This window comes from Rhamphochromis longiceps, linkage group LG1 (genome assembly GCF_057381845.1).
Source record: "Rhamphochromis longiceps isolate RC_006_pf linkage group LG1, R_longiceps_female_GT1.1, whole genome shotgun sequence".
Classification (NCBI taxonomy): domain Eukaryota; kingdom Metazoa; phylum Chordata; class Actinopteri; order Cichliformes; family Cichlidae; genus Rhamphochromis; species Rhamphochromis longiceps.
In genome coordinates this window covers 17,199,076-17,218,332 of record NC_140557.1, presented here as the reverse complement: position 1 = coordinate 17,218,332, position 19,257 = coordinate 17,199,076, and the positions used below count along the sequence as shown (strand labels likewise).

The 19,257-nt window shown below is 39.1% G+C and overlaps 1 protein-coding gene across 1 annotated transcript in view; it reads right to left on the bottom strand.

Annotated features, from left to right (window-relative positions):
* Nucleotides 1-685: 685 nt before the first annotated feature.
* kiaa1549lb (KIAA1549-like b) overlaps nt 686-19,257 on the bottom strand; it is a 64,523-nt gene continuing 45,951 nt past the window's right edge. Inside the window, exons 11-22 of the mRNA XM_085400679.1 lie at nt 18,714-18,877; nt 18,223-18,258; nt 16,403-16,593; nt 11,324-11,454; nt 10,291-10,415; nt 9,625-9,854; nt 8,698-8,830; nt 5,621-5,989; nt 5,444-5,535; nt 4,978-5,126; nt 4,630-4,781; nt 686-3,384 (exon numbers count right to left, since the gene is read on the bottom strand). Coding sequence (XP_085256805.1) covers nt 3,121-3,384; nt 4,630-4,781; nt 4,978-5,126; nt 5,444-5,535; nt 5,621-5,989; nt 8,698-8,830; nt 9,625-9,854; nt 10,291-10,415; nt 11,324-11,454; nt 16,403-16,593; nt 18,223-18,258; nt 18,714-18,877 — 2,036 coding nt within the window. The 3' untranslated portion in view covers nt 686-3,120. The remainder of the gene's footprint in view (nt 3,385-4,629; nt 4,782-4,977; nt 5,127-5,443; nt 5,536-5,620; nt 5,990-8,697; nt 8,831-9,624; nt 9,855-10,290; nt 10,416-11,323; nt 11,455-16,402; nt 16,594-18,222; nt 18,259-18,713; nt 18,878-19,257) is intronic.

The following is a 19,257-nucleotide window of genomic DNA, read 5'->3' as shown; positions in this document are numbered from 1 at the left end:
ACTTCAAGACATGCTGATGAGGTAATTTAGCCATTTAAATCAGCTGTGTTAGCTTACGGAGCTTATTTCTTCTACGGTATTCAAAAATAAGCAACTTACTTACAGGAGAGATATATTTCCTGGCAATATGGCAATCATGGATGTGGCTGTCATGCTATTTGAGCCCAAAAACTTTTAAAATGAAAGAAAGCTTCAATTTTGTAATCAGTTGCGTAGTGCTGCCTCTGGTGGCTGCACACAGCAAAAGCTGTTGGCTCACAACCATGCAGTCTATGAAAACAAGTTACTTTACACATTTATAACCATCTGTTGTTTTTCTGAATTACCATCAACCACGTCTGTGTCTCCATGTTAGCATGTCTTACAGAACATGTAGTAAATTAGGATACCAAGATAACAACTACACACATGGTTACACAATAAGTTGCTCTGACCGCTTCGATAATGCTCGACAGGTAAACTGATTTTCGGGGTAAAAAACGATGGAGGGACTGATTTGCTCTCCAAATAAAACCTTTTATTCCATTTTAATCATCTGGGCTAAAACTTCTGTCCCTCTCAATCATTCTCTTCATCTCTCTGTCAGAGTAATATGAGAGGATCATTGAATCTAACAAGGTCAAACAGATGAAGAGAAATAAGAAACCAGCCTGGAAGAAAAAAAACACTGATTTTTTTTTAATAGATTTAGTTCACTTTGCATTTAATTTTAGAGAATAAATACTCATCTTTTTTCAAATCAAATAATATCCTAAAACCCCTTTGTTTCATATCACTAAGTTTTCTCAGATATCCAGCATGAGAATGTGGAAAGGTCTTCACTTCTGGTACTCACAAAAATGGTTTCACTGTATTACCTACAGCTTTTAAGACACAAGTGCTTGCCTGAATAATCAGTAAAATTAATAAAAACAAGCAGACAGTTTGTGTTGAGTTTAGGACAGACAAGATTTCTTCATTACTATATACACATCAACAGGGATGAGTATAAAATAACAGTTACTGGAAAAGAAGGAGACTTTTTAAGTAATCATGAGGCAAAAAGGCTAAATTCATCCAGGATTGCTGAAAAAGCAATACTGCTCTATAAAAGGAAACAATGATTTGAAGGCATCTTCACTCTTTATGTCACCACTGACTGTTTACCCACAACAGCATTGATCAGAATATAATCAGCAAAGCATTCCACGTGAATATCAATAAAAGTAGGCAATCTATACCATCTCAGTGTGTATACAAATATATTGCAGCATCCCTGGTGTAGGCCTACATGCACTCATCTTCAGTCAGTCCCACTTTCAGTTCCCGTGCAAGCAATTATGCATGAAGAGTTCAAACTAACCTGCTAGAGCCTTTCATGCCACAGTGAAATATGAGGAAAGAATTCCTTCAATGGGAGTTTTAAACATTTGTTTTGGGGCCTAATATGGTGTCCTAACATGAGGCTGACAAAGTTCATAAAGATGGCTAAATTAAACCCATCCCATCTTTTCATTTTTCTAGAGAATAATCGTGACCGCCTTTCTTCTTGTCCTTGCTAAAATAATTGTAATAAGTGTCCTTTATACTATTCAAGGCTTGGTCTTTTATTTAACCTGTAAATTTATATACTATATATCCTGTATTTACTGGGCCTGGATCACTATCATTAATACTCACATTTTAACTTTCAAGGTTGGCAGACATGTTTTATATTGTTATGTATGACCTGGCTTAGTTTCATTACATATGAAAACTTCCCAAAAAAATGAAGGTAATTGTCTTCTATAGCATGACTCCAGGGCACAATGATGATCCACAGTGATATGTTCATCTTGAACACTGTTTCTGAACCATGACACGATGGCTTGTGCGCTTAAACCTCTGAATGGGAGCGGTGATGCAGAACCTCATTATGTGTCAGTACTTTAAACAAACGTGGCATTTTATTCATTAAATGTGCTCATTGAGACCATCGAGATGCTTTAGGGGCAGTAAACAAGCATATACTCACTATCTTTATAGTTGAACTTCACAAGAAACGATGCCGATACTACTAGAAGTTAAGAGACTGGATTTTGTTTAAGGATTTGAAATTGTAGAGTAGGTGTGCTGAATCATCGGCAAATGATAAAGTATAAAAATCCAGCTGAGCATATAAATTTGACTTCAAAGTTGTTCATTTGGGTTTGCAAAAGCCAAAGTGTTTGTGTTTTCGACATTAAAAAAGCCAAACATATGGTTAAGTATTTGACAACAGTAATATACTATAATAACCACCTATTACTGTTCAAAGGAAAGGTCTCTTAATGCTAACCAAGTGAATTTACTTTTTGAACACCCAACAAATATTGCAGTCATGAATGATTCTCTCACTTTGCATACACGGAGATATACAGTTCATCGGTCACATCATCATGGATGCATCGTCATGTTAACTTGGGTTAAACTGAAAACACAAATACCCATTCACTGTATTTAAACCATTTCTTAATTTAAAGAAACTAGTTTAAACTAAATAAAGAAAAACAATATTAGTCCACCAAAGATAACAAGCATTTGTTGTTATTGGTGTTATTATGTGATCTGCAAACAAACATTAAAAAGCGATGCACTGGTTTGATATTGTATGGATTCGGATATTAGCAGATATTGATCGAGCCCATCTTGTTCAAGCTAACGTTCTATAAAAGGAGATTAGATACACAATGTCCTTATACTGTACATGCTCATATACACTGTGGTTTATACTTACCCATCTGACAGGAAGAATTTGGTCCTCTCAGTACAGACAATAACGCTACGGGGTTGTCTCTTCTCAATTAACTCTGATTACCAAAAAAATTGAGATCATGGGAAAAAAAGACATTTTCCATATTTAGCGTCTCCTATTGACATATCTACAGAGAGATGTGTGTACTTACTTTGGACATCATCAACAGAGGATGGCAATAATCTTTTGTTCATTTCCCTAAAGTCAGGAGCTAAAAAAAACATCAATGGTGTATGAAAAGAAATCAATAAGTGGATCATCAGTGGATAAAGAACATCAGTCTGTTATAGAGTACAAACATCAAAAATCTGTCCATAGGAATGCCACCACTGTGTGCATGTCCTGCACACATGGGAGCAGAATCAAACCTAGAACTCAAACATGTCATTCTGCTTCTTCGCTAGCTTTGCCACCTCCTGTCGGATCGCTTGCACAAGTGCAGAGGTGGAGAGGCTGCTCAGGGGCATACTGTCCATGTCCTTCAGCACCTGGGGTAGACTTTGCTGGGATGATGTGCTTGGGGCAGGTGGTGGCTGCTCCAGTGTCTGGTTATACTGCAGAGGCAGCCTGGTGGGGCTCCCCTGTGGGTAGCGAGGATGAGGAAAAGCCTCTACGTACCCAGGCAGGGGCACCTGAAAAACAAGATGAACAGGACATCAGAAATACAGAAACATCATTACTACTGCCCACTAAAGATGACTTTGTTAGAAGACAGAATATTCGTTAGTTTTCCATCTTGCTGAGTGAACAGTTTCTCTTGAACCACTAATTTAAAAGAATGGGTGATAACGCAAAATATACAAAAAATGGACCAACGTAACAAGGAAAGTAATGAGTGTGGAGCTCTACAAAAATATTAAACTAAGATGCAACTTGATTCAAACATTGCTTCGAACAAAAATCTACTCTTGCATGAAGACACAAATTTTAAGTGTCAGCATTACACACCACAAAACTAAAAAAAAAAAAAAAGGGAAAAAAAGCAAACAGTAAATTTTTTAAAAAGGTGTTCATTTAAGAAATGTGCTCAACTACCCCAGTGTTTTGTTGTGTCCACTCAACGCCAGCCATAAATTCAGTTCAGCAAATGGTTTCTAAATGACACTGGTTCTGCAAAAAGACACTGCATGAATGCATTTGGTTGAAACAGGCAAAGAGACAAGAAAAAAAAAAAAGACAAAAAACATTTCATACAAACAGGGAGAGTGCAGGGAGGGAGGGACACATAGGCCACACGGGTTGCAATAACACATCTAACAAGACAAATGGAGCCTTTCCAATTGTAATGAAAAACAAAGAACATTTAGGACTGTGCTTAACAGCTACTAAGTTAAGTGAGTTCCAGTCATCTTCAAAGTTAAAGACTGGGCAGAAAATGTGTTTTGGATCAATGTCAGTTCCATAATGAGACAAAGGACAAAAAAAATGTTTAATGGGGAGGGGTATCCCAACTACGCGACTTTTTATTATTAATTCATGTCAGTTCAGTACCACGCTTTATGGCTCTTTGGGCTTGAATTGAACTTATGGAGAAGCATTTTAATATTATCTAATATATTTTATCATATTAATAGTGTGTTTCAGGAAACTGTATGAAAATAAGAGAAAACAAAAAAAACAACCTTACATGTATGTTATGTTTGTAGCCATTCTCTAACCTGTTCAGAGTCTTGATTTATTCTTAATCCTTCAAGAAATTCATTTGGAGGAGTTTATTTTAAAGATCTAATTATTAGTCCAAGGATCTCTTGGAGCTATGGGACAACAGCTTAAGCCGGACTGTCCTGTTTAATTCCGACATCTGGTAACGACATTCTACCGCTGTACATTAATTATTCTGCAGTCTCGGGTGCTTCGGGCAAAATGAGCTTCCTTACAGAATCTGCCCACTGTGGCGGCACATCCTCGGGTTCAGGTGGATAAGACATCCAAGAGGGACTGTGGTAGGAGGTGGGCGGTGTGGACACAAAGTATTCTGAGTAACCGGGCCTCGTGGCTGGGATGGCATAGACAGCCGTGATTGGGTTTCCTGTGAAAAATAGAGAAGAGAGAGTGGCACTGACTCATTTCATTTGTGGGTTCATAGATTTCAGCTTTTCACCTCAAGCATTTTAATTTGTCCAAATATTTTTCCATTCTTGACAAAGTAATGTTGGCATTTAAGCACACTGGAACACACTGTGGGTTGCTTTTAAAATGCAAAGTCATCTCCTTGTTATGCTTACCTGAGTAGTTGGACACAGGCTGCTCTGCAGTGATAGATGGAAGTGCTGCTCTAGTGGTTGGCCCATATGGGTTGTTGTCATGTTGACTCTGCATTTCAGCGACAGATGTCTCTAAGCTCCTTCCCTTAGGCCCCAAGTCAGAAGTGGAACTAAGTTGGACAGAGATTGGAGAGGCAATAAACAAAGACATGCTGCAATACTACACCACTAGATGGCAGACACATGCTGAGTGAAAAAGTGGGCACCTTATTAACATTCTTCCCATCTCTCAATGCACTGCTCCAATATTAAAATTTACACAAGCCCTAAAATCGCGCTGGCCACAGTACATCACCCAGTGACTATCTAGTCCCTGAATATGCATTTAAATATGAATAAATGTTGAATATCTTATGGGTTTTGGGAAATACAGGCAGCAGTATGACGGTCTGTCTGCAGCTGTGCTCGTGTATATCTTCAGCATTACCGTCTTAGAGAAGTCCCAGGAGGGGGCCCAGTGCGAGGTGGTAAAGGGGGAGGAGAACCCATGGCCTCAGGAAGCTGGGTGAAGCGAAAGGCCTTAAACAGATTGTGAAAGCCATTTAGGGTTAACGTTTCTTTATTACAGGTATTAGAGAGCACAAGTGATTCTCAGCCAACTTACTGGTTCAGGCAGGCTACACTGATACATATCTGTACCATAAGATGGCACCCACTGGAGGCCTCCCTGTCCAGAGCTCATTGTACCCGGTGCACTGGTCACCACATCTGCATAAGGGAGGGGAGGCGGCGCAGGGTTGTAGTGGTTTGGTTGGTGGTGGTGGGAGTGCCTTCCAGATGTGGACTGCCCCCCTGAAGCCAGACTGAAAGCCTCCTCTAGCAGCAGGTGCATCTGCTGTCGCACTTCATCAATCGACGGTTGCGAGCTGAGAGTGGATGTCTCTGAGTGGCCTTTCAAGCCCCGTCCATACATGTATCCCCGCGGTCCCATGATACGATCAACATTTGTCTCCTCAATCAACTCTGGCTCAGTCTGAAAATATTACCGTAGGGAAACTATTGTGAACTGAGACTAAACATACTTTTGCAAAGTCTGACAACTTGTACATTTGGTAGAAAAGCCTATATTTATCCGTTTCATTTTCTTAAATAACAACAACAACAACAAAACAAGCAACATACAAACAAGACTGATGAGATATGCAATTTTGGCACAAGTTTAACCCTCTGAGGCCTAAGAAATTATCTGTGGTGACCCAAACCCTAATCTCAGGTTGACAGTTAAGATTTTAGCAATCAAGTCACAAAGAAATGATCATTCCAACTGAGACACATCAAAGCCTATTTTTTTCTCAAAATACAGGGTTATGATTAGAGCTTAGGCTAGGGTTAGGGTTGTCACCAGTGATGACTTTAGCCCTCAGAGAATAAAAGCATCAGTTTCACGGTAGCTTTATGCTGATGGTTTGTGGAAAGCATGCTTTGACTTTCAAATTTTTGTGATACTTTTAAACGTAGCCTTTCCACACTGAATTGTCCGGATGCTAACAGATACAAGTCCTGTAATGTATTTTGTAACTCTGTCACTTGGTTGCAAACAAAGTGCTGACTGAGCTAGAAGAGGCTGTTTAACATACACTTGAGTGTACTAGATTAATTTGCTGTAATAGTTTAATCCAATGTTGTTATGAGTTTGGTTACAGTAAGCTTAGGAGAAGGGCCACTGATACTTTATACATAACCACTGTCCTCTCAACTCTATGTATTCCACTCCCAGACTTAATCTCCTCCATCTTTTCTTACTTTCTCTTTAGCCACATGAAATCAGTCCTCATACTTAGTGATAAATTAATATGAGTTGAGGCTGTCCTACTTCCTGTGCGACTACAGACTAGTCATGGGAGACCTAGTGTGGTGCACCTCATAAATCAGCCCCTCTTGCAACACAGAACATCAGAGAAATATATCTGCAATGATGGAGCCTGCAGCTACACGAGGCCCTCTGTAATGTACAGGGCCAGGAGTTCTGAGAAAGGATCTTGTAATTTGTACTGGCCATTGTGCCATGTTTCTAACAGAGCCGAAAGGTTGGTAACAAAGACTTCAACACACTGTTTTGCTTGCGATACCAGCTAGTCATCTCAAACACCTGATCTATTTAAACTGGAAGCAAAAAGCTGCCAGACCAGATTTGAACGTGCAACAGAAGACAAAGCAACAGAATTGCATAAAACAGTAAGATTCAACATAGGCGCCCAAACTACAGCTATAAGAGCCAGTAGACCCTTTTATTTTTCTCCCATGAAAAGTCAGATGGCTGTCAGGTCAGTGGAAGTTCAGAGAAATATTTCCAGCACTGGCTCAGAATGAAAGCCCTCTTTAGGAATGGTCTGCCTGATTGCTCTTAGAAGCTCCCATGCCTGTGTTTGGTCTTCATGACAGAAAAAAGCCATACACGGAACCATAATGGACCAATAAAACAGTAGGGACATAAACCAGTCTTCCTGAGATGCATTATATATCAAAACGACAGGACCCAATAAATCTTAGCTCTTAATTATAAATGAACCACTTTTCTACCTTCAGCAGGCTGGGGCACACTTGAAACCACACCTGAGTTGAATATAACTCATTTCTAGCTCTGTTGCTGCATAGAGAATAAGGCTGAACTCCAGCAGGGATTGATTTTGATCTTTTAATTCAGTGCAAATAGGCAACCTTTTCTTTAATTACTATTAAAATGAATGAGAAACACGGGCACCGTTGAAGAGTAATACATCAGAAAAGTAAAAGTCACTTGTGCAGTCTTCTACACACAGGTTGCAAATTACCTCGTATTAATACATTTAATAAATACCAGCATTTGTTTCAGTGTTGCTAAAATGCTTTGTTAAATAAGTTTACACATAAATATCTTCCTCTGTCTTTAAGCAGGATTTTACAAATGCTATACTCCCACATGATATGATCTCTTAATGCAATTCAGTGTAAAATGGCTGCGCAGAAATGCCTTTTAATGTGTTCTAACACATCCCTATGTCTAACTGAAGCCTTTCTCTTACAGGAAAGCTGCGTTCTCAGCTCTGGAAATACTCTGTTTGGTTCAGGTGAGGGTGCTGCCTGGGTAGAGCTTGCAGGAGGCAAGACACACGGCGTCCACTCACCCGATGTAAATTCTCCAGGTAATTACCTATTGTATTCTCTGACTGAGTCAGACATGCGCTTCTCGCATACAGCTCTGCGGGATAATGTCGAGAAAGGTTCAGGGCTGCAGTGCCAAATGTGAAAAACTGCTTTAGTCTTGTCAAGCTGCTCTTCCCCCATTTTGCTGGTAGTCTGTACAAAATTTCCTCTTGTCTTAAGTGTCCCTCTACAGCTGCACAGCAGCTTAACAATGTCTACAGAAATACGAAGGGGAAAATTTGCACTAAAATTAGCTGGAAATTTGAAAGACATGCATTCTGTTTGCCCAACACAGACAGATGAACCCTCATTATAGTTTTAGCTGAACTGTGGAAATATCTTTTACTCACAATGAAGCCTGTGGATTTTAATTCCCCATCAGAGGATCGCTTCACAGGCAGCAAGGACAAGAGTAACAAAAAGAGTTAAAATTACCAAATCTTTAATAAACTGGTGCATATTTTTTAAAATAGACTTGAACCTGTGTAGAGTTATCTTTTAACTGCTAGCTGGATGATCTAGTTGGGCAGACAGGGTCGGTGTTGAAATATAACTCACATCATAGCCGCTGTTGCGGATGCCTCTCCTGGGTCTCTCTCTCATTACAAGCAGGTCCATCTCTGTTCCTCCGGGGCTCGGACTGCTTAAGCTTTGTCTGCTTCGATAGGCCGCCTGCCCTACCTGCGAGTGCCTGCCAATTAGAGTAAAGAGTGGATTCAGTGCAAATCAAATCTGGTTTTGTTATTAACTTAAAACATTTACTCTTTCAGTTTTAATTTCCCCGCAGTGGCAAGTAGTGATGGGTGAAGGAAGACAATAAACCTTACAGTTTTTATTGAGCCAGACATTATGAACAGGGCGAGGAAAAGTATACATGCTACCTGAAATGTTAACAGAGGGATGAGATGTGATATGTTAGAAAATCCCAAGAATATCAAAGAAAAGTTCTGGGACAGATTTCAAATAATTGTTTGAAAGATTTATTTTTTTCAAAGTAAAATGGTCATCAAGTGAACACACAAACCCACTTTCTGGTTTGAACATTGCTGCTTAGCAGATGAGTGTGAGTTATTCTGATGTCTAAATGTAAAGTACAAGTACTACACATGTTTTTGTGCATCTGTGTGGTTGAAACAGGACAGAACCAGCATAGTGGTCCATCCAAAACCCTGAATTATCTCCATTAGGGAAGCTCTGAATTTGGATCAGTCTAATCAGAAAGGCCTAATGGGACTCCCACTACCTACTATGGCATAAATGGATAATAACAGTATTAGAGGAGGAACTTTCACTTATAGAGGTAAGCTAATTAGGCACAGCAGGGGTGAGCAGAGATTGCTAGCAGTCCATGATTAAAAGTCCAATCAACCAATATGAAGAACATGATACATGTGGTGGGTCAAACTTGTAAGCAAGAATGGATCTTTCTTTGTGTTGACAGTCAGTAAAATCTTGTTTCCAGCTGCTTCCCTACTCTCCCCTCACCTTCTGTGAGACTTGACATAAGTAGAACCTCGCTCATCATCAGGCTCCAGCGGTCTTCCATGCTCATCGGCAGCCCTCTCATGACCGTGTCGCTGTCTCTGTGCCACAGCCCGGCCACTGCTGCTGCCATTGGTGGATGGGAAATCATAATAGCCCTTCCTTTTAGCCTTCAGCCTCAGCTTGTTCCTGTAGTGTTCAATGTCTGACTTCTGCTTCAGTGCCAAGTTCACCTGCAGAGAGGGTAGGCCACAGGATGTAGCAGAACAGAGGACAATCAGAACAAATGCAGACATGAGGTTATTCTGTATGCAGTTACAGGTTTGTCTTAGAAGGCAGGTGTGAATAGAAAATGAACCCTTATTAAAAATTCATTATGTTGCTTCAGTATTACAACTGACATGAAAAATAAATTAAAACCCAAGAATAAATTATTGAACTATCCACTTCCAGGTTCTTATTTAGACTCACTGTAAGTTGATGTTGATTAAAAATGTGCTTATTTGTGGGTAGCACACAGAACGATGTGACCTTGTGCCAACTTTTTCCTGGCGATTTTAAACTTAAGAGAGAAGTATGCAAGGACAGAATTCTATGTCTTCCAGCTTATATGACACGTTTTTTTGTTCAAAAAGTATCCAACTGAGAGGATGTGTGCATTTGCATCACCTCTCCATTGACAATAGCCGAGTCCTGGCTGCGGTCAGAGGATGCCGGATGTGAGTAGTTGGTCTGTGCTGCCACTGGCTTTATGGAGATAAGCTGCAGGGAGCCAGAGGAGGTGTCATATGGATCTGAAGAACAGAGAAGGAGTTCACTCACAAAGAGACTACAAATACCTCTAATCATTACATTGTCAGTCAAAGAGGAATAAACGGTCACACTCTCTCTTTGTCTGTCTGTCTGATAACCACCCCCGCCTGCCCACCCAAGGGCTCCTGTCACCTCTTGACACTTGGGATTATGTCAAACATCAGTTGTCTGTGTCAGCAAACGAGTTTTTGGATAGAGACAATAGATCACAAAGATAGATTTGACTTCCAAACTTGTGGCATTGCATCTCTGTGATAAATGAAGAAAAACTGACTTTGCACTTTAGTTCCTCGTTCAGCATCAGACAAACTAGATTCAGTCCTAGCTTTCCCTTAACTCAGCTGATGAATTATTCAAAACTAAGCATTAAGAATATCATAATCGAGCACCCCTGATCTAATTTAAAGAGTATTAGATTAATTTCACTCACATCCACCACATATAGAACATTTAGCTTCAGTGGACGAGAATAGAAGAGCAAATAATTCAACATCTAAATGGATTTCGCATAAACTGCACAGAATGCTCAAAGAGCACGAGAAGGCTGACTTCACATGGTCGTTTGGCTTTTTTTATGTTTTGCATTAATACATGTGTTCAAGCATGTGTTTGTGTCAGTGTGTCACAGCATCTGCTAGTCTGACACGGTGTATTATTCCAGCAGACTCTCTGTTTCATGTAATATTGATCAGATCTATCTATGCTTATTGCTGAAGAGGTACCTACTTTAGAATGTAAAAATAGCCGCAGTAGAAATGTAGTAGACATCCCTCCTATGCAAGTGTTTTGCATAGGAGAGAATGGAAAAACATCTGTCATACACCTGACCTCGTCCGCAAAGGAGCTATAGAGCAAATTATTTGTATTTGCATCAGCGTGTAACTCTCACCGTCCCTCTTGCGAGTCTCCTCCTTTGTCAGTTTCTGCTGTGCTGTGATTTTCGACACCGTCAGGCCCCTGCCGGAATTGGGCTTCTCTGATTCGTTGCTGATGACGGAACCATCCTCACTTGGCAACTTGCTGCAAGTAACCATAGCAACAAGAAAGGCGGTGAGCTCTCAGGAAGCTGGGCTCAGAGCCAGGTTATGTCATCCCTCGCTTTAACAACCTCACCTTCCTCTCTCGCTCACTCAAGCCTTTGTCCTGTTACCACAATGTGCTATTACTGTATTTTTATTTTTTTTTTGCATAGCAAAAAAAGGATAAAAAAGATGTGTGCTCATGTTAAAATCATCACCAAATGCTGCCTGCTCTTAGTATATCAGTGAAATCAACAGTATTCAATCAAGTATGTTCATTTTGTTCACTGAGACTCATTCGTTTTGCAGTAAAATGAAAGCAAACGATAGAAAAATCATCTTACTGACAAAAAACTTTACTACCATTATTATATTTGAAACATGTAATAACAAAATAATCATCTAATTCTCTTGCTAAAAAAAAATTGGCAATATGAAGGATTTTTGGACATTTATCTTCCCGTTTTGTGTCTGTACTACATATGCAGTGTCGATGTATGTGCAAAGTACACGTCAGATTATTTCCAGAGTGAAGCAAGGCTGGACAAACAATTGCTTCATCCAAACTGTTGTTTTTACTCGCTTCAAACGCCGTACTCTACTTGGAATTAGAGCCGATCAAGCCTCGGCTCAAAAGACCACGAGGCTGACAGTGACATCAAAGCACTATGGTCTATCCCCTAATTGTCTGCCTAAAATTGATAACAGCAAAGAAAGACAGTGGAACAGTGGCTACCCTCCCCGTGCTCTAACTGAGGCAGTGCTGCAGAGCTAGCCCCACTCTATAGTCTGAGGCTGCATAGAAACATATAAAAATTTATAGAGGTGGACAGATAATAATAATAATAATAATAATAATGGATTATTATTATTATTATCTGTCCACCTCTATAAATTTTTGTGATTGTGGTTACCCTGTCGGTGTGAGAGAGTTTTAGGTTTAAGGCTATTAGAGATACACTATACACGGATGCACATAATCATGTAATAAAATTAAAATAAAATTAAATGACATGATTTTAGATGTTGACAAAAAAAAGGTTTTGGTTTTTACAAGCTATGTGTATTAGTTGATGCATGATAACAATTTTTTGAAATGCAACAGTGTGGCATTTTACCCCCTTTAATCTAAGTTTAAAGTATATCTAATATTCCACTCTCTTGTTATACTGAATGGAAAGTCAATCAGAAAATAGCTCATCCGGCTCATGATCAATCACAATTGACAGGTTAATATAATAGATGAAGTACAGAAGAATGTTATGTTGCTTCTTGTCATTCGTTGGCTGAATTACACAAACTAATGACATCTAAAATCCACGGAGGTTCACAAACAGTTATATCTGCAAAAACTTAAGTAGCAATTCTTGTAAAAGTGGAAAAAGCACCAGTGAAATTACAAATATGACCATAACCTTGGGAAGTTTCGGTGAAGCCCCATTAGCAGATCATTGTGTACAAACTTCACTAAAATCTAACCAATACTTGAATTGTGGCATTGCAGAAGAGATAATCGAGCTAACAGACCATCGATGGATGCTTCGATATCCCATAAGCCATTCTTTTGGATGAGCTAAATTAACAGGATGGCAAAGTAAGTCAAACCACAGTATTCCTTGTCTATCGGTTTACATTATTGATGTGTCTATATTTATGAAAAAGCTAAAACTAAAGGTTATTTTTTGACGTTACCAAACAGTAAACAAAAATGAACAACCTTGAGCTCTCTGGATAAGTGACACTTGGGAAAAATCTTGAAGCACATGCTTCCTGTATTTTGGCACCATAGTAATAATAATAGCAGGATTTTAATTAATACTGGCAGTTTTACGTCTGCCTAATCAAATTTAGAAATTGGAGAGTATAATAGTCTTATAAAAATGAGTCACTGACACTGATGTTATTGGAACTGTTTTTAAAACCAATTAGTGTGATGGCCTTGCGTCAATAGTTGCTGTTTGGCCTGCTTTCTGCTTCCTCCTTTTTATTTCTGATACAAATCCCTGACTCTGTTTTCGCACTCACAGACTGAATTCACGTGATCAGGAGTCTGTATAAGCTTCTTTTCTCTGACCGTGGTTCTCTCTCCTCCCACCTTGAAGGCTGGTGCCTTTTAGCCACCCAGCAAGATTTACATTTGCTATGATTTGATTGATTTTCAGCTATTCTCCTGGGTGGCCACCTTCATTTGTTCGTTTGGTTTATATTTGTTGAGCTGCTATTAATAAATGCTGACATGGCTGAAATTGCTTCAGCATGGCTCGCCCTTCTTTGTTGTATTCTGAACCGACCAGGCAAAACACTACCAAATTTGCAACAGAAATGAATGAATGAAAAAAAAAAATGCTACAAGAATTCCAAACTAACCTCTACAGCAAATGTTCTGTGCTCTGAAAACTTGGAGCCAGGCTTTGTTTTATAACAGATGAAGCGAGGACAGACCGCAGGGTGGAAAAAGGTAAATCATAGGCTTGGTACGTCTTAGGATAAGTGCATATAGCTGGTTAAAAACCAGGAAAATCTACTTAATGATGACATATGAAGACTTTAATAGCTTTTTGTTATTCATTAGTATCTTGATGAATAACAAATTAAAAACTTTTGCTGCCTCAGGAGTGTTTAAAATCATTACAGCAGGACCACTAGTCCATAGATTCCCTTTTCTATTACATAAATTTTGTTCGATATCATTATCTTGCATGGCCTTGAAATATTATGCCCTTTTGCATTCCCTGATTAAATAATTTAGCATGATTTAACATGGCAATTAATTACCGAGTCAGCGCGACTGACTGTCAGATGGGGGAAAAGGTCAATTTCACCTGCCCATGCAGAGAACTCTGCTTATAGCTGCCTATCGCTCAGCACTGGAGTAAAATGAGGACAGAGTATAGGACAGGAAAATGTATGTTTTATCATCCTGCCTTTCTTTATATAATTCAGGCACTTTGCACATGAGTAGTGATCTCGTGTGATAACACATATATTGTAAAAAAAAAAATCAATTAAATTATTTATCTAGGAAACACGTAAAACTCAAAATCCAACCCTTCACAAATTTTCATCTGGCCCACCTTTTAGTTTATGTACAAGCTAACAACCTTAACCTATATCACAAAGATGCAAATCCAATGCTGAAGATAGACAGTTGTGTAGTACAACAGATGTCTTCGCTGAGCATAAAGAGAGGACCATGTGCATCCATTTCCCAAGAAACAATCTCATATACTTCTATTGTCATTTTGAAACCACATGCCAGCAAAGTTACAGAGCCATGTAGAGAGTATAGAGGCTTCAAAAAGTCACTGCCTAAAAAGAGGCAGGCAGCTACAAAAATGTGATTTTACAAGCCAAATCCCAAAGTGATGGAGCTGTAAAGGCAAGCTTCATAATAGAAAATACAAGCCCATTAGTGGAGGATATTCACACGCAGCTACTGAGCTGTCATGTCGAGGTCTGTGAAAAAGACAATACTACACTTGTAAAAATATGTGCACAAAAAAAGGTTAAATTATTTTGCTTTTATCAGGATGTCTCTTCCTTATTAAGTGACTCACACCAGAATGTAGTTTGTTTGACTAAACAAATGATGGTTAGGCAACATGTGGAAGTTTTAGGGGCTTTCTGTGGAACAATTTATGTATAAGAAAGCTCTACGGGACATAAACAACAATATAATTCAGGATATTTTTTATTATTTTTGATTAAATAAAACCATGTTAGTGCTCTCATTTCCCAGGCTGGTCCTAGTGAAATTGAGTTTGATACCCCTGCTTTACAAACATCAGCATGCTGACTGAAGTATACAACTCAGACAGCTGGGAGGTTGAGTTTTGTTGTAGCTTTGTTTTAACCTTATGTGATGAGACGTTTCCTCAGCACCATCATCATATCGGATCATGATTTATGTCCTCAGAGTTCTTGGTTTAAATCACTAACAGATGATAGCTAAAGCTATGGCCTGTAAAAACTTTATTTATTTTATTTTTTATTCTTTTGTGAAAAGCATCAGGCCTAGCACAGAACCCTGTGGATCTCCATGATCATCTGTGTGTGAGGAAGACTCATTAGTTATATGAACAAATAAGGATTTATTGGATAAGCGTGACTGAAACCAGCACAATGCATTTCCTTTAATGTCTAGTGTCATAGTAGTTATTCTCAAAGCTAATGCCAAGAAAAACAAACTGAATAAAGATCAGCCGTTTCTAAAGCTGCTCTACTTGATCATACATCTGCCAGCTCTGTATGGAGGCTAGGTTTTTTCTTCTTTTCTTACTGGTCAGAACTTTATTTGTAAAGGAGCTCATTAAGTCATTACTACTGATAGTAGGGATACAAGGTTCAAGAGGACTGTGATGAACAGAGCTGTGCTATTCCCTCAGGTCTATTTTTATGTTCTGTTTCTGTTTGCTTTCTCTAAGCCAATCAGCTCCCACTCCTTGTTCTTTAAATCCCGCCTTGAAAATCATCATACATCCCTTCTCTTCCTCTCCATCTCCACCTCATTTGTAATGTCCAAGACGTCTCATTCAAAATCTCCATCAGCCATCTGCTTACTCTGCTCCACCACCAGCTTCAAGGCTCCAGGGGGTCCTGTCACTGTCTCCTACTGTCACTGGACTCTGCTTTATGATGTCACTTCTAATCAGTCTAACTGCCAAAACACTTCAGTTTGCATGGTCCATTTCTGCTTATTGTGCTTGCACTACACTCTGAAACAATTATGACACAATTTTTAATTAACATGTCACAGGCAAGTTTTCAAGTATTTTGGGGGGTTTGTTTAGACTATTTGCACACACACACACACAAAATCTGTAGGCAAACAGTTAACTGTTAACTAATGAACATATAATCATTGCTATCACCTGAGTAACATCATGCATTTTTTTAACCTCAGATCAATACAAGTCACGTAGGTAAAAAACATTTAGAGTGAGTGATACCTTTTGTGTTTGTCAGTGGTGAGACTTTTCTTGTTGGCAGTTCCATCTTGTTGCAGAGCCTTTTCTAGTGAAAGTGGTGTGTCCCGTATTTGTAGAGACATCACTAAGGTATCCTGACTGACAGGCAGTGTTTCCTCATCTCCTCCTTGTTGGCCAAGGTGCTGTTTGGCATAGTCAAAACCTTGGACTGGCTGATAGACAAGTTGGGTGAAAATGCAGAGTGACAAAAAGTATAGCTGAAGTGAGAGTGATTTCTTTATCACATACCTCTTGTCAAAAAAACTAACCATTTCAAGCAACACAGAACTATGCTGCCCAGAACGAGTGTTACAAATATCTCAGTATAGCTAAAATACACAGTGAATATTTTGATGTCCAAAGGATTTAGGAAAAAGAAGTGGGGATTACTGCACCGCTGCGCCTTTAAAAAAAGATAAGCACAGATTTAACTGAGGCCCTTTTTCATGTTCTTCCAAATTCTTGTCAAATAAATGACTTGCAGTGGGCGGTGACAAAAATGGGATTTGCAGACTTTTACAGAAATACAGCAATAAAGTTATATATTAAAAAATATTTGAGGACAAGCGAGGAAAGGTACAGGCTTCTACCTAACACTTGAAGCCAATATACTAAAAAAAAACAAAAAACAGTAGTAGCCAAAATACTTCAGACCCACTCACTAATACATACACATACGTTAAAATATTTAGGACCGCTCCCATCACGGTGTCATAAATTGTCAGACACACATCACTGCCTCAAAGTAACCCAGACATGGTGCAAAATCACAAAGTGTGACACTGCTGTGAACATTCATCCTCTCTCTGCTGATAGAGCACACACACACACACACACACACACACACACACACACACACACACACACAGAGAGAGAGAGAGAAACGATTTTCACTGAATCCTGTCTTCTCACTAACTGAAACCCCTCCTGTTGCTGGTTTCAAAAGAGAAAACTCTAACAAGGGTGTGTGATGAAACGAGTTGGCTGGCTGACGCTGAGTAATGTAGAAGAGCTAGCACAAGAGACTCATTTAAATTTTACCTATTTGAAGCTATCTTTGAGCAACTGAGGGTTTTTACATTACTTATTAGAAGGAATCGGATATTCTTTCACTAAAGATTTTTCATAACATTGAGTATTTCATATTTTATAGAATTTAGCTGGTATGGTGGGGTTTTTTACATCATGCAAGACCTGTGTGTACAATTGGCGCTCTGAAAGCAGTGCTGAAGTTGCTTTTGCAGTCTAATACGAAGACTTTATTGCTTTCTCACTAATGAAAGTTCATAAATAAGACAGTGGGATACGCTGAGTTATACTTTGCATCTTCATGTATCTACAGTGATGTATGTCAGTAAACTACTGAGTCCAAAAATGACACTCATGCAGCTGGAGATATTAGGTAATTACAGAAACTCTGAATGGAGCAATAACTAAACCACTTTTCCATTTTCTCTACACAAACTAAGCAATTGTGAGCATACACACAAACAAAAGCGCTCATTCTGCTGGTAAACCATTCTTTGCAAGCCTTAGTCTTTCAGATTTGTCATGTGGTGACTGCTATACTGTAACAAGTACAGGCAATGCCATTCTTTTATCTACGGAAATCTCATTGTTGCAGGTTTGATAGTCAGAATTCCTGTTGTATCCTTAGTTTCCATCAGCACAGCAGGATTTATTACAATATATAATAGCTGCTGTCTGCCCAAAATCCCATTCAAATCCCACTGCTGGCACAGCTGAGCCTTGAAAATGAAAACACAGATCAGTAATGAGGAGGAATACAGAGAAATAGATACCTGGTGATAATAGCCCACATCTCTCCGGTACGCCATCTAAAAGCCAGAGAAAATGTTTTAAACATTATATGTGTGATTTGGGTTTGTGTTCAGAATTGACTAGGATTCTGCTAATGCGTTAAAAGAGGGCACTGAAACGGGATAACGCAGATACTGTGGAATAAAATACAGAAAATACAAAATCCGAAAGAATAACAAACAAAACATCGCTAACATATCCCAGCATCACTGACCCTGATCACGCAATGACAGATGGCAGACATCACACAATCTGTAGTCTGTAGCTACTAAATAAAGTGACAGACAGTACATCTCTTAATGTTCTATCAGGAAAAAAAAGACCCTGAACTCAAGGTCTTCACGTCTTTGTCTAGCCAAGAATCCAAGCCTTCAAATTAAGACAAGCAGCAAATGGTCACGAAGCCTGAAAATATATTTAAACAATGAATTGATTACCAAAATATAGCTCAGTACATGAATAAGATAAATACCTTAGCTCGAGGGTTAAGGTTACCGATGGCATCCGCTTTGAAGTCATTCTTATTCTTCCTGCACAGCACAGCTGTGATGATGATAATAATGAGTGTTACTACGGAGATCGGGGCCAAAACAGCAGCGATTATCCAAAGGTTATTAGGAGGGTTCTTGACGACAGCTGAAAAAAATTTAAATAAGTTGTTGTTTTATTTTTTGTTGTTTCTTTGTTTTGTTTTTTTGTTTGTTTGTTTTTTACCTGTCATTACTTTATGACATCCAGTAGGCTCTAAATGATAACCATTTGTCCTTTGATTTGCTCATTAAAATATAATGAAGTCCTCAGCATGTTGTATTGACAAAACATGAAGAATCATTCATTACACTGCAGCACTGCATACAGCTCAAGCTGACATACACTGCGCCTCATTCAGCTATTGCAGGCGACAATCCAATGCATAGGAGAATGCTGCATGCCCCCTCCCACACCTGCCACCCACAAACTCTGTCTCACCCTTTTTCCCCCCCTTGTCTCTTCTCTTAGCAGCAAGCTGCACTGTA